The sequence below is a fragment of the Opisthocomus hoazin genome, chromosome 8 (genome assembly GCF_030867145.1).
Source record: "Opisthocomus hoazin isolate bOpiHoa1 chromosome 8, bOpiHoa1.hap1, whole genome shotgun sequence".
Taxonomy (NCBI): domain Eukaryota; kingdom Metazoa; phylum Chordata; class Aves; order Opisthocomiformes; family Opisthocomidae; genus Opisthocomus; species Opisthocomus hoazin.
The window spans coordinates 20,764,967-20,785,265 of record NC_134421.1 but is presented as its reverse complement, the minus strand read 5'-3'; the positions used below and the strand labels follow the sequence as shown (position 1 = coordinate 20,785,265).

Sequence of the window (20,299 nt, the reverse complement as noted above, 5' to 3'; positions counted from 1 at the left end):
TGCCCCCATTATAACTTCCAAGCCAGGGTTTTACTCCATAAGGCTGGGGTCGTTACAGCTCAGGGAACTGAGAAAGTGCAGTGATGCATGATCCTTAGGAAAGGAAGATGTTTCCCTAATCAATAGTAACTTGGATATTTTGATTTGGCAATTCCTTCATCACCAGTAACTTGGATATTCCTGGTCATCCCAACTTCATCTCTTTAACAATCCACATGCCTTCCAATCTACTAAAAAGGTAATTCATAATCAGATGATTATGAATTTACTGCTGGATCAAGTAATGAGTTGAGGCACTCTGGAGACAAACGTGTTCACTTTACTGAAAACTATGAAAAATGTTTAAAGAACTAGAAGTCACTAAGCTTCCTCTTCAATTCGAGGTGCTGCATGGGAGGAGAGCAAGACTGAGAGCAGGCGAGCTGGACCTTGACTGTGACTTGTTGAGGAGCGCAGAGGTTCCAGTCACAGTCCAGGGACAATTGCTGCATTCGAAGCAATTTCTACCCCATGAAGGTCTGATGGAAGATACAGACACGCTCCAGCGAGACAGGCCTGGTAACACCCTTTCTGCCCCTCCTCAGCGGGAGCCAGGCTCTGTTTCACCTGCACTCAGTCTCCAATTCCTACCTTTCCAGATATGCTTTAAATCAGGTCCAGCAGCCCCCAGCTCTCCCCTCAAAATGCTCCACTGTTTGGCGAACAGAGCATTATCCTAAAAAGCACTAAGGATCCAAGCTAGCTCCTCCAGGTGAAGAGGATCTAAAACCCATGTCCTGGACAAAGGGTTAGCCCCCAGCTATTATGCTAAAGGCACTACAACTACTGAGCCCCTTTCCTTTGTAGAATAAGTCAGCCTTGCTTCATTAGATGGCCACTTCCGAAGAGGACACAGCAGTCTGTGCAGCACCTTCAGCAACTTTAGAAACCCTTTCCGGCAAAGTCAGAAGAGGAAATGTAAGAGTTTAAATAGGTGGCCTGAGGCACCTCTTCAGCTCGCCAGAAGCACCAGTACCCCTGCCCTGTTGACAGGAAACTCCAGGCTTCAGAAAACTGTTTTTCATTTAAAAAACAAAGTCTTCCAATACGACTTTCTCTACTTCAGGAGACCTTCCTCTCCTTCACAAGCGTTTATAACAGCCAGAGAACACTAATTGTCTTTAGCTGTACAGGGAAGCTCTGTTTCTCCCGGGATGGGAAGTAGGAATCAGCTACAGCTATCGGGAGGTAGAAATAAATACTCCCTGCCCTGAAGGAACTGAGTGCTACTGGTACTTCAAGTAGTCATCAGTCTGGAAGAGGAGTGAATGGGCCCTTGTCCCATGGACAGAACACACTGCTTCAGGACCCTGACCGCTATCTTCTGTAGTCACCTCCCCCCAAAACAGGTGTATAAAATTCAGGCAAGGCAATACTTACTTTAACTACCATGCACACAACATAAAGTGGGCATGAGGATCCCATATTATGTTCTATTATTTTTCCATAAGTACTAGACAGGCATTTGTGACAAATGAGAAGTACAGGTGTTTGCTCTCATTGTCTTCTACAACACTTAGCCATGTATTCATGGTGTCATTTCTCTAACACTGTTGCTACATGGACTGCAACGCATCACAAAATTCATAGTAAAAAAGTACTGTGCATCCTTGATTCTCATTTATTACAGTCACAGTGCTTCAGAGGAATTGGTCTGTCTCATTAGAAGTGACTGAAAAAACATTATAAATGAAATAAAACAGTCTATCAAAACCTAAAATTAATATATCTACCCCAAATCAGACCACTAAATTTATGAACACTTACAAATGCTTTATAATCGCATGATTGGAAGATGAGTTTCTCTGGATGATGCTGCCAATATTGTACAGGCGTTGATGCTGTGGCTTCATTTGGAGGTCGCAAAGTAATTGAAGGCTCTCCCCAGTCTCCTGTCTGAAAATCACAGTTGTTCAAGATATAAGAGAAGTTGCAGGCAAATTTGCTATAAAGTAGCCCTCCACTGTTGTGCTCAAATAACAATAATTTATTTTCTACATGGAGCTATGTTACTAAAATAAGGGAACAAAACTCCTACAATATTTTTCATTATTTAATTTATAATGCAAAGTCATCTACTGTAGTGTTTAATGAGGCTTTAATTAAATCTATTTGCTTTGAGAATAAAATCATTAGGCACCAGAAATGTTCCTTAAAAATAACTGTTTACAATACATGTATGACGAAGAGAGCACTCGGAAAAAATCATGAGATGCACAAGAATGCCATTCACAAATTCAGCTATGTGTTTTACAAGCTTTTCTACACAGTTAATAAATCTTCCATTATCCAGCACATATAACCAATAACTAGCTTTCCTAAATGGCTAAACAACTGAGACTTTGCTTTGATCTGAAGACTTCTTACACATTCTTCAAATATATGAGGCATTCTTTAATCTTTTTACGAATATTTACTTTGATCACCTTCTCTTGATGTCTCATTGTAGAGTTACTAACATTGCCCTTCGACAGCCATCATTCTCACTGACACAGGTGATTGCTTTCCTGAGCTGTCCTCTCCCCTTTCCTCAAAGCCCTCAGAGAACATGGGTAGGACTGCAGTTTGCTGCCCAGTCCCTTTCCAGGACACTCTTCTTCCATCCAAAAAGAGCCAAGGCAGGCATTGGTACAGGGATGCCCCCAGCACGGCAGTGCTGGTCTGGGTCTCACCTGCCATTGCGTATTTTCGGACATGGCTTTACTGGACCTGGACTGACCTCTGGGCCCCTGGGGGCTCCTTCCACCTTCCAGGCCCATGCAAAAAAAAATTATTATTTTTAGATTATTTATTTTTTAACTGTGATCTCTCCTACCTTTGGTTCACATGTGCTCACACTGCCCATGTCCTCAACACCGGGGATGCTGCCAAACAAGCATCAGCTCACTTTAACTGAAAATGACCTGTGGATGGAGTCCTCCTCCTGTTCCTAAGCCCTCTTCCTTCTGTAACCAGGCCCACTTCTCCCCTACCTTGTCTGGTATGGTCTGGTCTGTCTCTGAATTTTCCTCTCCCTCCCACTCTGTCTTTTGGGGATAAGATTTCTTCTTTCTGATCTTGCTTCCTCCCCTGCTTGTTCTCTCTCAAACTATTTTACTCTCTCCTGTATAATTATTTCAGTTTGGATTATGCTACTTCTTTCTTTACCTGCACTTATCTCTGTGTATTTTCCATGCATGTCATATTGTTAAAATATGTGTTGAAGCTGGCAAGGAATTATCATCAGCATTTCACACAGAATATGGCTAGAAGTTAAGACTTTTAAAGCAAAAAGAAGTTAAGCATCAAAAACACATGAAAAAAATCTTAGCGAAGACATTCAAAAGTCTGGCAAACTATCACATCCTACTAATTAAATCAGGACAGAGTAAACAAAACAAGTACATCATTTTCATGTGTCACAAAATAATGAAATGAGACACATTTGCACAACTCTGCAATGAAAAGCAGGAGATAAATCTGGAAACATCAACATTATGCTGCCGATATGGTAACTTTGAGCAAGTGAACATCATAAAACAAGTTGAACCTAGTTAACACTGGCACTATTAGAACCTCTACAAATTATACAGTATTGTAATTTCTGCTTTACCTAGTGAAGCTGCCTATATGCTATGGATATGACTTCAACCTCAGAATTTGCAGAATCAGCAATTGCTCCAATTTTTGGCATTCTCTATCCACAGAAACGAATCCTTCTGACCACAAATGTATAAAAACCTTCATCATATTTAATCTGAAGCGGGAATTTTATTTCTTTAAGAAGCAGTTCTCCTTATAAAAGAACGTTTCAACTGTATTACAAGGGATAAGTATCTGCATCCTTATTAGTTGAGTTTGTATCTGACTACAAGAGAAGAAGATGGATTGCACCCATCACAAATTCTCACAGTGTGCTCAGGTGTCTCATATGAACTTTTCAAGGCCATAGTTAACAGACCACTTGAAATAGTCTTTTTTTTTTTCCTAATAAAGATACACTCCTGCATGTTCTGCGTAAGGAAGCAGATCTCCGAAGGTACATCCTATTCATTTAGCAAAAGGTATTACAATGGAACAGGAGTAAATCCAGGACAGAGAAGCTATAAATGCACATCTTTTGACTATCAGTCTTTCCACCGGCCATGGGATGGTCATGAGGGAGGAGCAGAATTTCTAAGAAATAAGTGACCCTGGGTAGTGCTCCGAACCCTTACATTGCTCTGGTTTGCAGGTGATTTTCCCTGCATGCACAAAATGGAAAGTACTGACAAATTAAACAGGGTACATAAGGAGTAAAATGATTACAGAAATTTACAGTTTGACTCCCTTTTGCATGAAAGATATTAAAAGCATGGAGACCTGAATTGTTTCTGGCCGTAAATGAAGGGTGGTAACAAGAGGAACAGGGATTACTTCTCATATTGGTTCAATTTTACAAAGGAGCTGGGAAGCAATAATCATGAGGAAACGAAAAGTTATCTTCAACTAGGCAAATAAAACCAGTGTACGAGTCACTTGGAAAGGGACTGCGTGGAGACCATTCATCTGTATCCATTAATTGCTCTGTAAATATTTACCATCATCCAAGTACCTACTCCTTTTAAATTAGACTAAACAGAATTGATATGATTGTTGTATATGTCTCTAGGATGATCTAAACACCTGGTACAGCCGAGGTTCAGGGCACACAGAGATTCAGGATTTCTGCTGTTCTTCACAGACCACTGTACCTGAAGACCTTTCATGTATTTCAGTGTGTCTTGTAGCAGGAGCAGCTACTAAGCAAAGCTGCATGAAATTAAACATCATAGGCATAGATTATTATGATGGATGAAGAAGACATTTTATACATAGTTATAAAATTTTCTATTGTAACTTTATCATAAAGACTTTTTAATATTCAGCAGAAGTGGCTTCTGGTCTCCTTTCCTTTTGTTTCTTGCCAAACTCCTTAGACTTTTAAACCATACTACTGCTAGTATTCATTACCTATTTAGACTGAGTTATAACAGGGTAGTCTCCAAAACCCAGATACATGAAGGTGTTTAGAAGGGTAATTCCTATTACATATTCCCCATGCAATTTCTTTTCCTTTTTTTTTTGTTGTTGTTTTTCTTTTAAAGGGAAGAAAGGCTTTTAAACAAGATTTAGACAGCTAAATACTTTTATATATTTGGGCCTGAAAACCTCTGCAGGAAGAAAAGCAGCTCCTCAGCTGACTGACTCTAGTCAGATACTGAAATTCTGAGATTTAGGACGTGATGATGGCAATTAACCTCAGGTAAAATACAAAGCAGGAACATCTTTGACCTAGAGAAGACTTGAAATGACAAGTCTCAAGTCTGGGGTAGAAAAATATGAATTATTAGTAGTTCTAAATCTGAGGAATTGGTATGGAACAACTCATGGGTGAAGTAGTGACATTCAGGACCTTCATGAGCACTTAAAACTCTTTCAAGCAGTACAGAAATGTTCGTAAATTGCCATGCAGGACCAACTATGATGTTTGATTTCATTTTTAAAAATAGATATGATAGGATAAGGATTCTCTGGTTTGAATATTTAATTTGCAATTATAAGAAATAATCAAACATTTAAGCTTATGTATCTTTTATGACACAATGTATGTATGCAGTTTTTTATCTCTCTGATGAAGTAGAAAGGCAAGAGATAATTCATTCCTCATCTAACTTCACAGCTCATCAGACAGCTGTGCAATTTATCACGTGTTTTTTGCTGTACTGCCTGTGTTTTAGTATTCTAACCTCCCCATGCCTTTAACCAGTGCCTTTCCTCTCTCTGGCTTCAGTCACCTTGAGAAAGAAGATTTTTTGCTTCACATTTTGCAGATAGAGTTTACAAACACAAAATAGCCTCAAGTCAAGTGCCAGTGTGGTACAGATTCAATACTTCTCCTGTGACAACCTTCAACCATAAAGGTCATAGTCCTAAAGACCAGTATCTCCTGCTCTTGCAGTGCTTCATAACCCTGAAAATGGGCAGATGTGCACTTCTCAGTGCTCTAGAAAGGCTCAGATGCTTGATGTCAAATGAGCTACAGAAGCAAATTACTGCTATTAGGTAATTTTTTACAATTGTTGCATTTTTCTATCTCATCCCATTCTGTGGGAACTGTATTTGACTCACATTAAAGGCACGTGGATGCAGAGGTAGTCACATGTAAGAAGCAATCGCAATATGATTTCTATAAAACCTAATACCTGCCTCATATTTTTATAAAAATGAGAAGTTAAAAACCCTCTACGCTACAGAAAAAAAAAAAAAAAAGGCCTGGTTTTGAGCAGCCTGAATGTATTCATTTTTAACAAGAACCATATCTTATAAATTTTCACCTGTTAAAGCCTCATGCCTGGTTATGGTAACATGCATTAGTCACCATGACAACAATAAATTGGAGCACACAACACTTCTGTCTGAAAAATTAATAATTTTCTCCCTGTAAGAATTTTAAATGTTCTGCAGACCAGCCAAATCCTCATTATTTGCTTATGTTTTAATTCCTAGAGCGAGCGAAGTTTTTTTAGCTCCTTCTATCTTTGGTTTTTGAATAATGGAAACAGGTTCGTGGTGTATTTACATTTTAAAAGCTTATAAAGCTCGGCGGCCAAAACAGCCCCTCTCTGGCAGAAATGTTCCATGGAGGTGGTTATATGACAGAAATTAGGAGAAATCTACAGCTCCTCTGAAACACTGCATTGAATGACTGGCTGTCGTCCTTACCACGCTGCAACACGGATTAGCAGGTTCGCTCTCATGTGCACAGCACGTGTGACTGTCAGAGAAGTGATGAAAATTCAGAGCACCATCAACGCTACCTCTCATTCCCCAAAAGTGCCTCTGCAAACACGGCGTGCTTCTCAGCTAGGCAAAGCCTACAGATTAACACAGAAAGGGCAGCACAACACACTGTGGGGGTGAAACTGTGCAAACTGAGCTGTTTACACGGTTTCTCGCTTTGGAAAAGCGAGCAAACAAAAACATCAGGAACAGAAGTCAAAGCTCCCCCTGAGCAAGAGAGACTGCTGCTGGCAATCCCCCCCCGTCCTGTATGTACACCATACAGCCAACAGACGCTAACCACACGGCACGACACACGAATGCGCGCACACATAATCCCAACGGAGGGCGGACAAGTTACGAACTTTTTTTGTCATTTCAGCGACGTGACACCCGCAGATAACACCACGGCAACAGACTGTACATCCATAGAGTGACAACATAGCCATTTATCACTGTATCTTACATTATGAACCTGATGAATCGATGAGAAAGGATATCCTGCATTCTGGTTGGTCCAGATCTCACAGACAGAAGACTGCTAATATAAACAGAAAACTACATCTCATCTTGTAAATATTAATGCACCGCAACTGCCAAAAGGCAAGAATAATTAAGAAAAGGCTTGCAATAACATTAAAGAAGGAAGTAAAACAGCTGTTAAAAGTAATTTTTTATTTATTTGCTCACAAAATATTTTTGGACTGACTGGAAGGAAACATAGCTTATTCAGAGACTTTAGAAGAGGTTTCAAACTGTGAGTACAAGAAAACAATTTAGTCAGAAGTGCTGGTGACGTAAAGAGAAAAAGTTATGCAGGCATAAACAGAAAATGCAGAGAGCAGAAGAAAAATTGGTTACTTTCAGTTTTTGGCAGGGAAGAAGTTTGAAGTCAACATCCCAATTAGGTTCTGAGATTTGAATCTCTCTCTGCTGGAGACTTTCACAGGGAGAGAGGAAAGGAAAAATCTGGTAATATAGTCAACAGGAAAAATACGTTTTCTTTGTAACAATTACCAGAAAAAGAATGCATTGCAATTAAGTGAAGCAGTTGTCCACCATCTCCTTCCAACAACAGATCCTTTGCATACAAAGATACCTTTGATATTGACCATGACTCTGCTGTATAAATGAAAGGTTTCAGTCTACCTTCTATGTAATTTTACAGATAGTCTGTAGTAGCAAAGCAAAGCATACTGTAGCATTTCTAGCAAAGCAACCGACAGAACTAGGCAAGCATAGCATTTACCAGCATCTTTTACATATTTCCTTGTTTGGACACTCATCAAGAAAGCATCTGTGACACCTCAGCAAAAGCTAAGATAACATTTTACAGTAGCCAGGCAACTAAAACAAAGCATCAGACGTAGGATCTGCCCACAGTATCTTCGGCAGGCAGCAACAAAAGGCGATAAACACGCATGAAAAATGCAACTGCAGCATCCAGAATAGATAGCAATTAATATATCAGTAATTTAACAACAGCAAGAATGTGCATTGCTGGTTCTTGTCAGCAGCAGCAGTAGGAATTTAGCACTGATGCTCAAAACAATCCAAAGGAGAGCAACTCTTCTTAGAAACATGGCTCTTGCTCTTACCTTTTGTAGCCTGAAACCTGGCTACCCAGCTGGTGACAGACTAGGTTATCACTTCTGGTCACTGTCAGGGCAAACTGGCATCCTCCGGACTGACTATGGAGTGCTGCCAGACAGGCTGGTGGCTGCCTGATGTCGCTAATTGTCCTTTATTTCCTTCATGATTTGAAATGCATGTGCACACAAACCTTCCTCCAGCTTCAGTAATTCTTGAGCTTTCCTGTATCATCTCGTTAATTTCTTCTCCATCTTGTTTTCAAAGTTATTTGCTTCTCCTTTGTGATGTACAGGGCTCTACATTTTGATAGCATTAGCTAATAAAAACTTTGACTTTGGTTCACAGTCTTCTACCTCATCCTCTGCAACTCGCTACAAAACTGTCCTCCTCTGTGTGATGAACACGTAGTCTCGGTGCAAGGCCAGTAGCGAACACCACTCCAGCTACTTCTGCTGTGCCATTATTAGGACATGGCACTAGTTGGCAGTAATGACCTTTTTTTTCCTGTATGTCAAGCAAACTGACTTCCGGATGCTCCAGCCATGCCCATCACCGTGATGCTCACATTTGTTTGCCCGGGGGGCGGATTCCTGAACGGGAGTCCATGGCAGGAGGTTGTGCCTCCGCTTTTCAAGAGCAGAGTCAAAGAGGTGGCATTTTCATGCCAGGTGCAGCATCCCCAAGCATCTGGTAATCAAGAAAACATACTGCAGTGCTATTTGGGGACACTTGCTGAGGTCCTGGAAAGGGTAAGGTAAGGCAGCACGGTACCGTATGCTAACAGATGTTTTATTTCTCCCTGATGCTAGCGGTGCTGGCATGTGGTTGCCGCGATGCTGTCATATCGTACAGCAAGTTCTCACTGTCTTGCTATTCTGGAGACAAAGCTATATCCTTAAATCCTGCCCCTCCTGAGGACTCGCCTTCAGGGAGCAGTGCGGTGCCTCGTCTGGAGCAGCCGGGAGCCAGCACCTGGCTGTGCCATGCAGGGCTCTCCGGACGAGCCACAGGGCTGCTGTGCCAACAGCCATGCCGCGACAGCAGCCGTGCCGTGCTGCAGCATGTAAACCCATAAATATACCGGACAGAGCTATCGGCTGCTTTGGTGCTAACTCAGGAACAGTCAGCGTGTACGCAAGCTTTAGGTTGCATCATTATAAAAAAGGGCATGGAATCAATCCTTCCTTACACACGCTAATGGTACCCACCCTGCCCCTCCCTCCCCAGCTCATCTTCTCCCAAACATACTCACGGGTTAGCAGACTCCCCCCAGGAGCTGGGAGCTCTCAATTTGATGCCCTTCGCTGACTGAGGGAGTTCACATCTATGTATTTCACTTTTCTCTTTCACAGGTTAAAGCAGCAGAAGATAGGCTGTCTTCAACCCCTTTTATAAATGAAGGGAAGCCTGCCTTAGCATTTTTAATTCTTTGGAGAGAGTGCATAAAAGCAGCTGTTTGGAGCGCTCAACTGCGAGAGACAAGTTCTGGGTCAATGTCTCTGCTACAAGGACTGTTCAAGTGAAGTGCCCCGTCCCACAGATTTACCTCCAGAATTAAAGGCTTGGAAGATCTAGGATTAAGCTAAATCATCTTTAAATACAGGTGTCTCGATTTACTAAATCAGTAATAAATCAAGTGGACCAGCAGAGACCGAGAATTTCCCACAACTACACGAATGCCCAGGCAGAAGGGCAGCAATGCAAAACTCATTACTCAGTTCTGCACCCATTAATGTTTGAATGACTAAGGTACTGAAATGCAGTATAGAAGGAATATTAATTTTACGGAAGGTAATGAATTCAAATTCAGAAACCAACCTTTTCCATGCACCACTGTAAAAATATTTAGCATTTACTATAGATATATTTCATGTCTTCAAACTGCTGAAATTTTTTAATGAATTACGAAACCTCCAGGAGAAATACTCAAAGTTGCATACCCCTGTGCTGAAGAGGAAGGAACCACGGACATGAAAAAGGTTAAGTGAGTATCTGAGGCCAGAAAATAAGCAGTAGGAGGGAGAACTGGGATTAGGCTTCAAACACTTATAATTTTCAGCTCCCAAAACATATGCCCTCAAAAAGAGGGAAAAGAATTTAATCTGTGGATGCACTTCCACCATAATAAACACAAATACACTTGGGCACTTAATACCACTGACAGAGCTTCTGTGAAAAAGAGTTTTACAAAGAACTTTTTCCTAAGTAATATGGCAAAGAAGAGCAAAAAAATATCATCAGCTATTACCTGATTAGTATCAAACACGCATTTCTCTTATTCTTCTCAAAAGATAAATGGTCACGAGTAACATCGCAACAAGACTCTGCTATCATGATACAATTTTTGTGATAGCTATAGATGTCCCATGCATAAAAGACTTCCCTGTCTAGCCACTGTGGGTGGACAGGAGGGGCAAGGGAAGGAGGAAAGCGAATGGCCTGCTCTCCACACCTCCTGCCATCTGCTACCCATGATAGAGGTGGCTGGTTAATGGCATGAGAGGGAGAGAGAGAGGCAAGGCTCCACATTACTTGCCCTCCACTCATCCATCTCCTTTCCCTTCCCAGCAATCACAGTTCTGACATGGTATCCTAATCACTTTATGACTGTCCTTTAAAAGAATTAAGGACATTTTCATTTCTCCTATTTAACTTAACCTGCTTGATTTCAAGAAAACACATTCACATGAGAAACAGTATTTCTTATTCTCCTTGCTAACTCCCTCTACGACAGAAGACAACAGGGCATAATTACTTCAGACACCTGTTGCAAAGTGAGTAGCCAACCATATTACAAAATGTTTGCACATTTCCATCTGCTTTAAGTCTTTCTAATTACTCATATATTTACTGGAAAAGCTGTAGGATGGTACTTATACAGGTCTTCAAGGTTGTAGGCTGTGTTGGAGACAACTTCGTGTTTCATAAGGTGAACAAAATTATCTAAGGAGAACTCACTTGAGGCTTCATCCCTACAGACAGGGAAGACTTGGTTGATAATCCAATAAAAATAACTCTACTGAAAAGATCACAAACCAGTAAGATTGATCATGGAAACTATATACTTTCTAAGGAGAGGAAAGGAGGAAAGCAACAGAAAAGAATACCTGGACAGCCTATGCAGGAGGAGCAGGAGCTGGGTGGAAGGCAGTCCTGATGTATTCAGCACAGTTTGATGAACTTCACTCAATGGCACTTCTTGAAATGTCAAAGATTTACCTAAACTAGGAACAATTATCCTCGGAAAGTCTTAGAAGATACTGAAAGGACCAAAGAAGGGCTAAAAGAACATTTAAGATGGGAGAAAAAGGAGATTCAGAAAGTTATAGTCAGCCTAACTACAGAGACCAGCAAGTTACCAGAAATGTTGTTTAAAAATCCAGTCACAATCCCCCTGTCCTCATGGCCTATAAGACCTTCTGACATTGCTCCCAGCCACCTGAAATAAACGCTTAGGAATATGTGCACACATGTGTGTATATCTATGTCTGTGTATATATTACTGAGGATAACAAAGAAAAAGCATAATATTGCCTTCCATGTGTTACCCAAGACAGCTTCTATGGGCCAAGAAAAATTCAAGATGTTTATTATGAGGTTGTTCAGTATGAATCATCTCAGATCAAATCTCCTTCCTTTGTTGGAAAACTGGCTGACTAGATCATCAGCAGCAAGGACTTGGACACTGACTATGCAACTCCTGACGCGGCAACACGCAAGACGCCCCACACACAAACTAGCTTGAGTCAAAAGGCAGTGGTTGCACACGAAGTTGAAATGCACATTTAGAGAATAATTATTGGTATTTAAGCACAACTGGACTCGAACATGCTGAGGCAATCTGCTATGACCTGCTCCATGCAGGATCCAGGAGTCAAGGACTTTCCAGAATAGGGTAAGAACTGAAAATGGATTTGATGAACTACAGAAATTGTTCAGATGAAATTCAGTAAGACAAGGGCATTCCTTGGGAATGCAAGGTTAAATAAGTAAATAAAACAGCAAATAAATTAGGAGAGCAATTTAAAAGGGTGGTGGGGAGAGGACACAAAAAGATCTGGAAGTTTTAGTATACTTCAAATTAGATACAGCAGTCTTGCAAAAGAATAAGCAAATAAATCACAGGACAATTCAGGCGGGAAGCGAGCTCAGGAATTTTGCATTCCAAGCCCAGCTCCAAGCAGGAGCAGGTGTGAGATAAGACCAGGTTGCTCAAGGCTTCATCCAGTCAGGTCTTGAAAACCTCCAAGTACAGCCTCTCTGAGCAACCTAACCTCCTGCTTGCCTGTCCTCACGGAGTGGAAGTCTCTCTTGCCATTCAGTCAGCACCTCTCCTCTTTCAGTTTTTGTACCCAAAGTCACCTTTTTCCAGCCAGTCCTGGACCCCCAACCTCCCCTCAAAATGCAAGTGTTCCAGCCCCCGCCTATCTTGGTGGCCCTTCACTGAACTCCCCTCTCCTAAATAGAAAAAAAAAACCAGAGAGGTATTTAATAAAAGTAGCATATTGTAACACATGGGAAGGAACTTCTGTACCATACACAGCCACCAGCGAGGTCCCATATGGAGCGGCATCCAGTTTTAACCACTGCACTTCAGGGAGCATGGAGGCACACTAAGGGAATCCAGGAGAGAGCAACAACAAACACAAGTCTAGAAAACACCAGGGCATGGCCCTGTTTAGGTAAACATGGGTCCCCAATGGTCTGTTCACCCCCGCGCTGGTCTGAGAAGTTTGCTGGTGACTCCTGACCTTCTGCTGCCTTCTCCACTTTTCCCTGGCAAGGCTCATCTTGCCCTCTCTCGCACTTCCACATCGCAGAGTCAGTGCATGGGCAGAAGAGGAGCTGCTGAACATCACCTCCCGGCTTATTCCCCCTGGCTTCTTCCGCTGTCTCACCGCACAGCTGAGCCTTGGGAAATTACTCCCATCCCCTGGCCCTGCAGCCCCAGCAAGGCGCAGAGGGAAGGAGAGGAACAGCAGCAAACCCTGCTCCCTCTGATGCACATTATCTAACCCGCTAACTATAATTCAGTCTAGCTGCAGAAATGAGGAGAATTTTGGATCAAATCCCAGAAAATCACTCTTGGCATGGTGAACAATCTTTAAAGGTGCAACAGCTGAAAGAAACAAATGAAAATTGGATGAATGGGGTTGTCTAGTCCCTTTTGTAATCACCACTCCAAATGTTTTAGGACCATGGGAGAGCAGTTCTACCATCTCAATAGACGCTGCTTCCCTGAATGTCCCCAGAGCTCTGGGGAGTGCTGGTCTTGCCAGCAGGAATAATCACAGATCCTCCTTTGAAAACAAGATCTTCAGAGACAAGAGTGAAATCTGAAATTAGTATTTCTTTTAGAGAAGCAGAAATTAGAAATAACATTTCTTATTATGACAAGTATCTGTGTTTTGCATTGGTGTATTTCTCTTGCTTCTCCTGAAAATACTTTACATGAAGATTTCCGGAAAATCACTGGCCATCTTGGAATGGCTTTCTTGCAGGAAGGCAGCGAGTGATGGATGTGAGCAGCAATGCCATGCTCCAGGTCAGTGCACCCTGTCCACAGCTCCCAGCAAGGTTTCTTTCACAAGCAGGTGCGTGCCATGGCCAGCACGCTCCTGGAAAGGAGACAGCTGGCCCAGGACCATGGCGAGCCTGTAGAGATCGTCCCTTCCAGCTGGCAGCAGGGTGAGAAGGAAAGCCAACCTGCCATGCCAGGGCCGATGTTCTGGGTCCTGTGCACCTCCACCTCTTCCTCCACGCAGAGCTGTACTTCGCACATCTTTCTCTGATGAGAAAGCACTCGTAACACAGCTGTGCTCCTCTCTCCCCCAGCTGACACCCTCCTTCATGCGATGGTGATCTTCTCTGATAGGCAGTCAGCTTTCATCCGATTTCGATCCAGTAACCCAGGAGTTGGGTTCCTGCTGGGGAGGACCCACCGAGGGTCTTCCCAGTGCTGTGCTGAGGCTATGGCTGCCCTGCCTGGCTCCTGGTGGTGCGGCTTTACAGCCGCCGCTCTGGCCCTGCGACCCAGGGCGAGCAGCTGAGCCTCTCCCGATCAACAACACCCCTTCTGCTGGCGCTGCCGGCTACAAGCGTGACCCAGCCTTTTAGCCTTGTACAGAGGATACAAACTTCTGGAAAAATATTAATAAAGGTTATGAGACTTTGGTCCCTGAACATCAGGTACTGGTATCTACATTTTAGCCAAAAAACACAACAGAAAAAGCGGACTCTTTCAGAAGAGCACCCCAAACTCTAAGTACAACCTTTTTCCAGCAGCTCAAAAATGTAAATGTTAGATATTACAATTCAGCTTTGACTCTGAAATATTCAGCTCTTCAATGAGAATAGTTTATCTAACAGTAGAAACTACCTCATCTTCTCCATTTTTCATACCATCCTCCTCCATTTTTCATACAATCTTTCCAATGCAGTGCTTCTATCTCATAAGACTGAGTGTGGAAACAGTAAATTAATAAAGAACATCTGTCCCCATCTTGAAAGAACATCTGTCCCCTTCTTGGTGTAGTATTTATGGCTTTAGTTTGGATCATTAACACCAAATATAGAAGCGGCCCCCTTAATTCCATATGCTGAAGCAGCATGTATGTATGATCCACAGCCCACGACTTTATTTCTGAAATGCTAGCTTCTGTAACATTCTTGAAAAAATTGTATCTTTCTGTTCAGGCAGAAATTACTTAGATTTTTTATAATGTCTTTATCAGTTTACTTGTCCATTAAATACACAATACTCAAGGGATTTACAGATGAAAGTTTGCTGAAATATATAGTTCAAGATACAGCCCTCGATGGCATTAAAACCTATCTGAATTAAAAAGACAACTGCCAGTAACATCTACATCATGCAATAAAAATAGATCCACTTAAGCATTTCTCTTTTGATGTTAGATTGAAGGTCTTCATAGTTCAGTCATCTTTCCATATTAAAAATAAAATGCACCTAAAAATATGAACCTTAGAGCATTCTGTTTGGATTTTACACACTTGTCTTTAAAATGGCTGTCTGTTCATCCTCACAACACACACTATTTTATGCTTATAAAAAAAGGACGTAAGATACCTTAGAAATAATAACAGAATGAAATAATCTAGACAACCGTATTTTTGTATTTATTGTTCCTTAAATCTACTAGTAAAGAATTCTGTTATTTCACCAGCAATTTCAACCTTTGATAAAATCCATTCTTCATTGCTCCTTAGATAATCTCATTTTACACGCCAGTATTCTCCTGGGCATATTTCCCTTCACTCACCGTAATCTTTAAATCCTTCCAAAGCAGAGAAGGAGACAGGAAAACAAACAGGAAACAAGCAAATAAAAAAATGTCACACTGTGGTTAAAAGTTAAAAAACTAAAGGTGGGTCTTATGAGACAAGAGTTTTATTTTTGGCTCCTTCAAACTTTCAGTGTCATCTTAGCCAAACTGCAACATGCCTGTACCTCAGTTTTCTTAGCTGTAAAATGGAAAACATCAAAACCGCACAGCCCCACAGTGCACTGGAAATATGAAGGCATTAGTATCTGTGAAGTATGTGAAAGATGTTATTGAGTTCAAGGTATTATTTCAGAAAACAGCAAAATTATTTTACAATTTGCCTATAAACCTGCCTTCGCTAATTCTGTCTCTTATTTTCATTGCACTTTTCCTCTACTGTACATAGAGGATCTCTGGTACTAAGTCCATTTAAATGACTGTCTCCCGCATATCAGTCCTAACCCTGCAATGAATTATAATATCTCACAAAATGATGTTACTAGGCAGTATCCAAACAATCGGGGTAGCTTTACTTCAAACTTACTATCTAATCATTACAATGACCTTATATTTAAGTTATCTTGTGTTTTAGGAAAAAAAATAAAAATAGTAAGAGCCCTCAGACCATGGGACCAAAGAATCCAGAGAGGCTTTCAAAATTAAGTCTGCGTTCAGCATGTCTGGAAAAGAACTTCTCCTGCCAGCCTTTGTGAATACTTTTTCCAACTCTCTGAGATCTTGAAGGATTCTCTTCCTTCCATCACAGCCCACTGGGGTGTCCCCTACATGGGCCATGACTAAGTTTATCCTACCAGAAAGCCTACTCTGACTCATTACCGTTTTTTTCTCCCAGAGGCAGACACAGCCCGGAGCTTTCCCCAGAGCCCTGAGAGGCGCCCGCCCACCGCCTCCCAAAACAACAGTCCTCTCCCACCTCGGGGTGCACCGCAGGTTCAGCCCCATGGGGAGAGCGTGCGTCAGCACCAGGGCGATGCCCAACCAGGCTCTGCTTCTGCAAGGAGTGGCATGGGCAGAGGTGCTCCCCACACCTCCCTGCCCACCGGCTGTGAGGGGGATGCTTTCGGCCTTCGCTCCCGGCTCGGGGCAGGGTGCAGCACTCTGAACACCATGGCAAGAGGTCTTATGGACCACAGTGGCTAAAAGCACCGTATGTCACTGGCTCGAGCAACAAGTAGCAACAGCCTCAGGGCTGGTGGTCAGAGACATGCTTGCAGCTAGTACCTGAAGGTTCTCTGCTGCCTGAAGAATTACAAATCCTACGCTTCCTTTTGACCTCCAAAGCTCTTCCCCGCAAATATACATTCCGCCCCCCACCCCCTATCATGATTTCAGGAATGAATGAAGAACCCAACTCCTTCAATGGGACTCATCCTGCTGATTTCGGTTCCAAAGTCCTTAGGCTTTGCCTGTATGGTTTCAGTTCTATTTTAAAGGTTTAGGCAATCTTAAGAGCAACCTCAGCTACTTAAACTATGTTAATTTGACCATATTCATCTACAGTTTGCAGGCTCAGAATTCAACATCCACAGTCAAAGATGACTCCGACTACTCAATCCTTTCTGTATTTTTTTTCCCCTTTTTTTTTGGAAAGCAAACCATCTCACAACCTTCCGTACTACCTTTTTGGCCGTTGTGATTCACCCAGCCAGATGTCAGACTTTCAAAGTTGGACAGCCAACTGAAGAGTGGGATGACCAAACCTATTCCAGCGAGGAATCTCAATTGGTTAGACTCATTGTTTGTATTAGGATTTTCCCCTCTTAGGTCACAAACAATCTGCCAGGGAACTGTGAATGAAGGTACATGCTGGCCTTGAGACAAAACCACCCACATTAAGTAAATTTAAATTGGTGCTTCCTCCAGGAAACAAAGTGTTGTATTACTTACAAGCAGATTTGATTACGGTTTAGAGAATTGTTTAAATCCATTTAGCAGATCAAAGGAAAACTGATTTAAACTGATACGCTCATTGTTTTAACAAACAGTAGTTGATATCCGATGCAAAGATCAACACACTTGATGACTCCCATGTAGAAGTTTAGTGAAAACATAGGCCATAGTAAAGATGGAAATGTCAGATCTCACCATTTTCTCAAAAGATCTTCAGAATTTAGCTTTTAAATTGAGGCTAAAAATAGTCTTACCCTAATATTTTTGATATAAAATCAAATTCATGAAAGCAATACCATGAATAAGCTCTCAGTACCATGTTGGCCTGTCTCTTCAAGACCATAAAAATACCGATTAATCTCATCGTCAATAAGACACCTAAAACCTTTTCAAAAAATCACAGCATCAAAGATGTCTTTATGCACATTTGTCTACTATAGCATCCAGCAAACATGCAGATTCATACAGCAGCATGCAAACAGCCTAGCAAAGAAAGGGTTAAGACAAAGAATATCCTCAAAGCAATTCCAATAATCCCTCTAGATCATTCTGTTTGTGAGAAGTATTCTAGGTGGAAAGCTGGACTAGTATCAGCTCAGAAGTTGTTGTTGATCTGACATATGCCAAAGGAACCTGCAAACTGCAAAGAGGAAGTTGCTAGTTAAAAAAAACCCAAACATGGAGCAGAAGGCTCATGTTAAGAATCAGTTGGATCTCCTTTATTTTCCAGAAACAATTATTTTACCTTTAATTTTAGAGGGGCTTGGGGGGAAAAGATTGAAGGAAATATGGCTCATTTTAGCAAAGCACATATTGCAAAAAATAAATTTAAAAATCTATTTTTGGGCTAGAATGGTTGAAGAAATCCCTGATTAGCCTTTTAATGGGGTGAGTCCAATTTAGTGAGAATGATCACCAGAGGGAGTCATTGACTTTCCCATTAAAGTCAAAGGGAATTTTACATACATCAGGAGTGCAGAATATGGTGGCAGAGCTGAGAAAGCCTCCAAACAGACTGGAGTTCAGGGACTAACACAAAACACTGTTTTATGGATTTCATCTGAATCCGTTTTCCCCTTTAGTGTCCCAGAGGATGATATTCCACGGTGATAGAGAGAAGGCACCAAAGTCATTCACTCAGTGGGTACACACTCCACAAAAAAACCCCCCAAAAAAAAACAAAACAAAAAAACCAGCACTTAATTCATTTTAAAGTGGTTTGGAGCGGTGTAAGTACTAACTGCTCAGTTTTCTCTTTGGATATGCAATACATCACAGTCCTTCTGGAAAAGCAATTTTTAACAGCCCAAAGAAAATCTCCAGGTGCCATATATGAGTATGTCACACCTCTTGGGAATATCAGGACTTCAAACAGGAAAAGAAGAGTGAAAAGGAAGAATTGCTAGTATGTTTTCTGGCTTGGTTTGTTGGTGGTTTTTTTTTTTTTCTTCAATATTAGTGACTAAAAGAGGTAGAGAGGATTTGTGAACCAAGTGATAAAATGAACTAAGTAGATGAACCCGTCTACTCAGCCATGAGCAAGTGTATGTTTCACGCTCAAATACCTAAATTTCATAACCTTCAAAGAAACATTTTCATGTTTGAAACTGTGCTTTTCTTTGCTGGACTTCAGCTCAACCTTGTTCTTGCCACAACAGCCCAACACACTTTGGTTCAAAAAACAGCTCATTCGCTAGGCAGCTTTCCCCTTAATTCTGTACAATAAGATTACACAGCAGAAAATTCGGAGATTAAAAAAAGGGAAGCAAACAGCCCCACCTGACCAAATGCAATTTCACTTCCCTGGAAATGTCCTTTGAACAAATGGAATTAAATTTGTTTCTGTTTTCCCAGGTAACAGCAGCACTTTGTTTTGCTTGTTTATTTAATTACTTCTTGTTCATGCAATTAGCTGAGAGACTGGAGCCTTTTGTTCATTATGTTAACCATAACACAGTTATTTGCATAGCTGCTTCCATTCTGAGGCTGAATTTTGGCTAGGGGCTCTATTTTGGGCTGTGGCAGGCAGAGAACTGCTGGGAAGCCCTCACGCAGGGCAGCACGCAGCAACGTGCTCCTTCGCAGAGAGACTCGCTCCAGGAAGCGCACTGGCTGCCCATCTGCTTCTGACGGCAAATCAAAGCCCTGTCTTCAACACGCGCTGCAAAGCACTGCACGGCTTATAACCTGGCTGGCTTTCGTTGTGCGTACCACCAAAAAACAGCCAAGTTCATCTGAAGGCATTTTTGCTGACAGGCTGTCCAAGCCTAACTTTACTGCCCTTTAGAATGGTACAAGGCATCACTTTGGTCAACGCATGCCTGACTTAAAATTATCAGTACCCATATTGTGGTTGGGAGAAGAAATTTAGAGATGAAGACTACTTTAGGCTTTCTTTCATGAACAGTTTGATTTAACAGCCAGCCGAGTCTAGTGTTGTTGTGATGCTTAAATGAGTTGTTTCACAGTTAAATCTTTTTTTAAACCCTCAAGATATATCCCCAGATCACAAAGTTTAGCAGAATGCTGATCCCCTCCATTAATAAATGCAGCAATCACCACCCCCCAAGTCCTCTGAGTTTCTGGCACTGAACTGATGTCAGCTTATTTTTATCTAGCTTGCTCAGAAATTGAGGAATCTGCACCTTCTTACAGAAACGAGAGGCAGAGTCCGTGCTGGTGGGAGCCTG

At 41.7% G+C, this 20,299-nt stretch overlaps 1 protein-coding gene across 13 annotated transcripts in view; it reads right to left on the bottom strand.

The window, feature by feature from the left end:
- ANKS1B (ankyrin repeat and sterile alpha motif domain containing 1B) overlaps positions 1–20,299 on the bottom strand; it is a 457,460-nt gene that overhangs the window by 27,927 nt on the left and 409,234 nt on the right. For 8 of the 13 annotated variants that reach the window (XM_075427657.1, XM_075427658.1, XM_075427655.1 and 5 more), the window contains 2 exons: positions 7,286–7,360; positions 1,807–1,935 (listed from right to left, as the gene is read on the bottom strand). The exons of 1 other annotated variant lie outside the window; for it this stretch is intronic. In XM_075427657.1, the coding sequence (XP_075283772.1) occupies positions 1,807–1,935; positions 7,286–7,360 (204 nt within the window). The remainder of the gene's footprint in view (positions 1–1,806; positions 1,936–7,285; positions 7,361–20,299) is intronic. 4 more of the 13 variants (XM_075427667.1, XM_075427656.1, XM_075427668.1 and 1 more) reach the window with 2 other exon arrangements.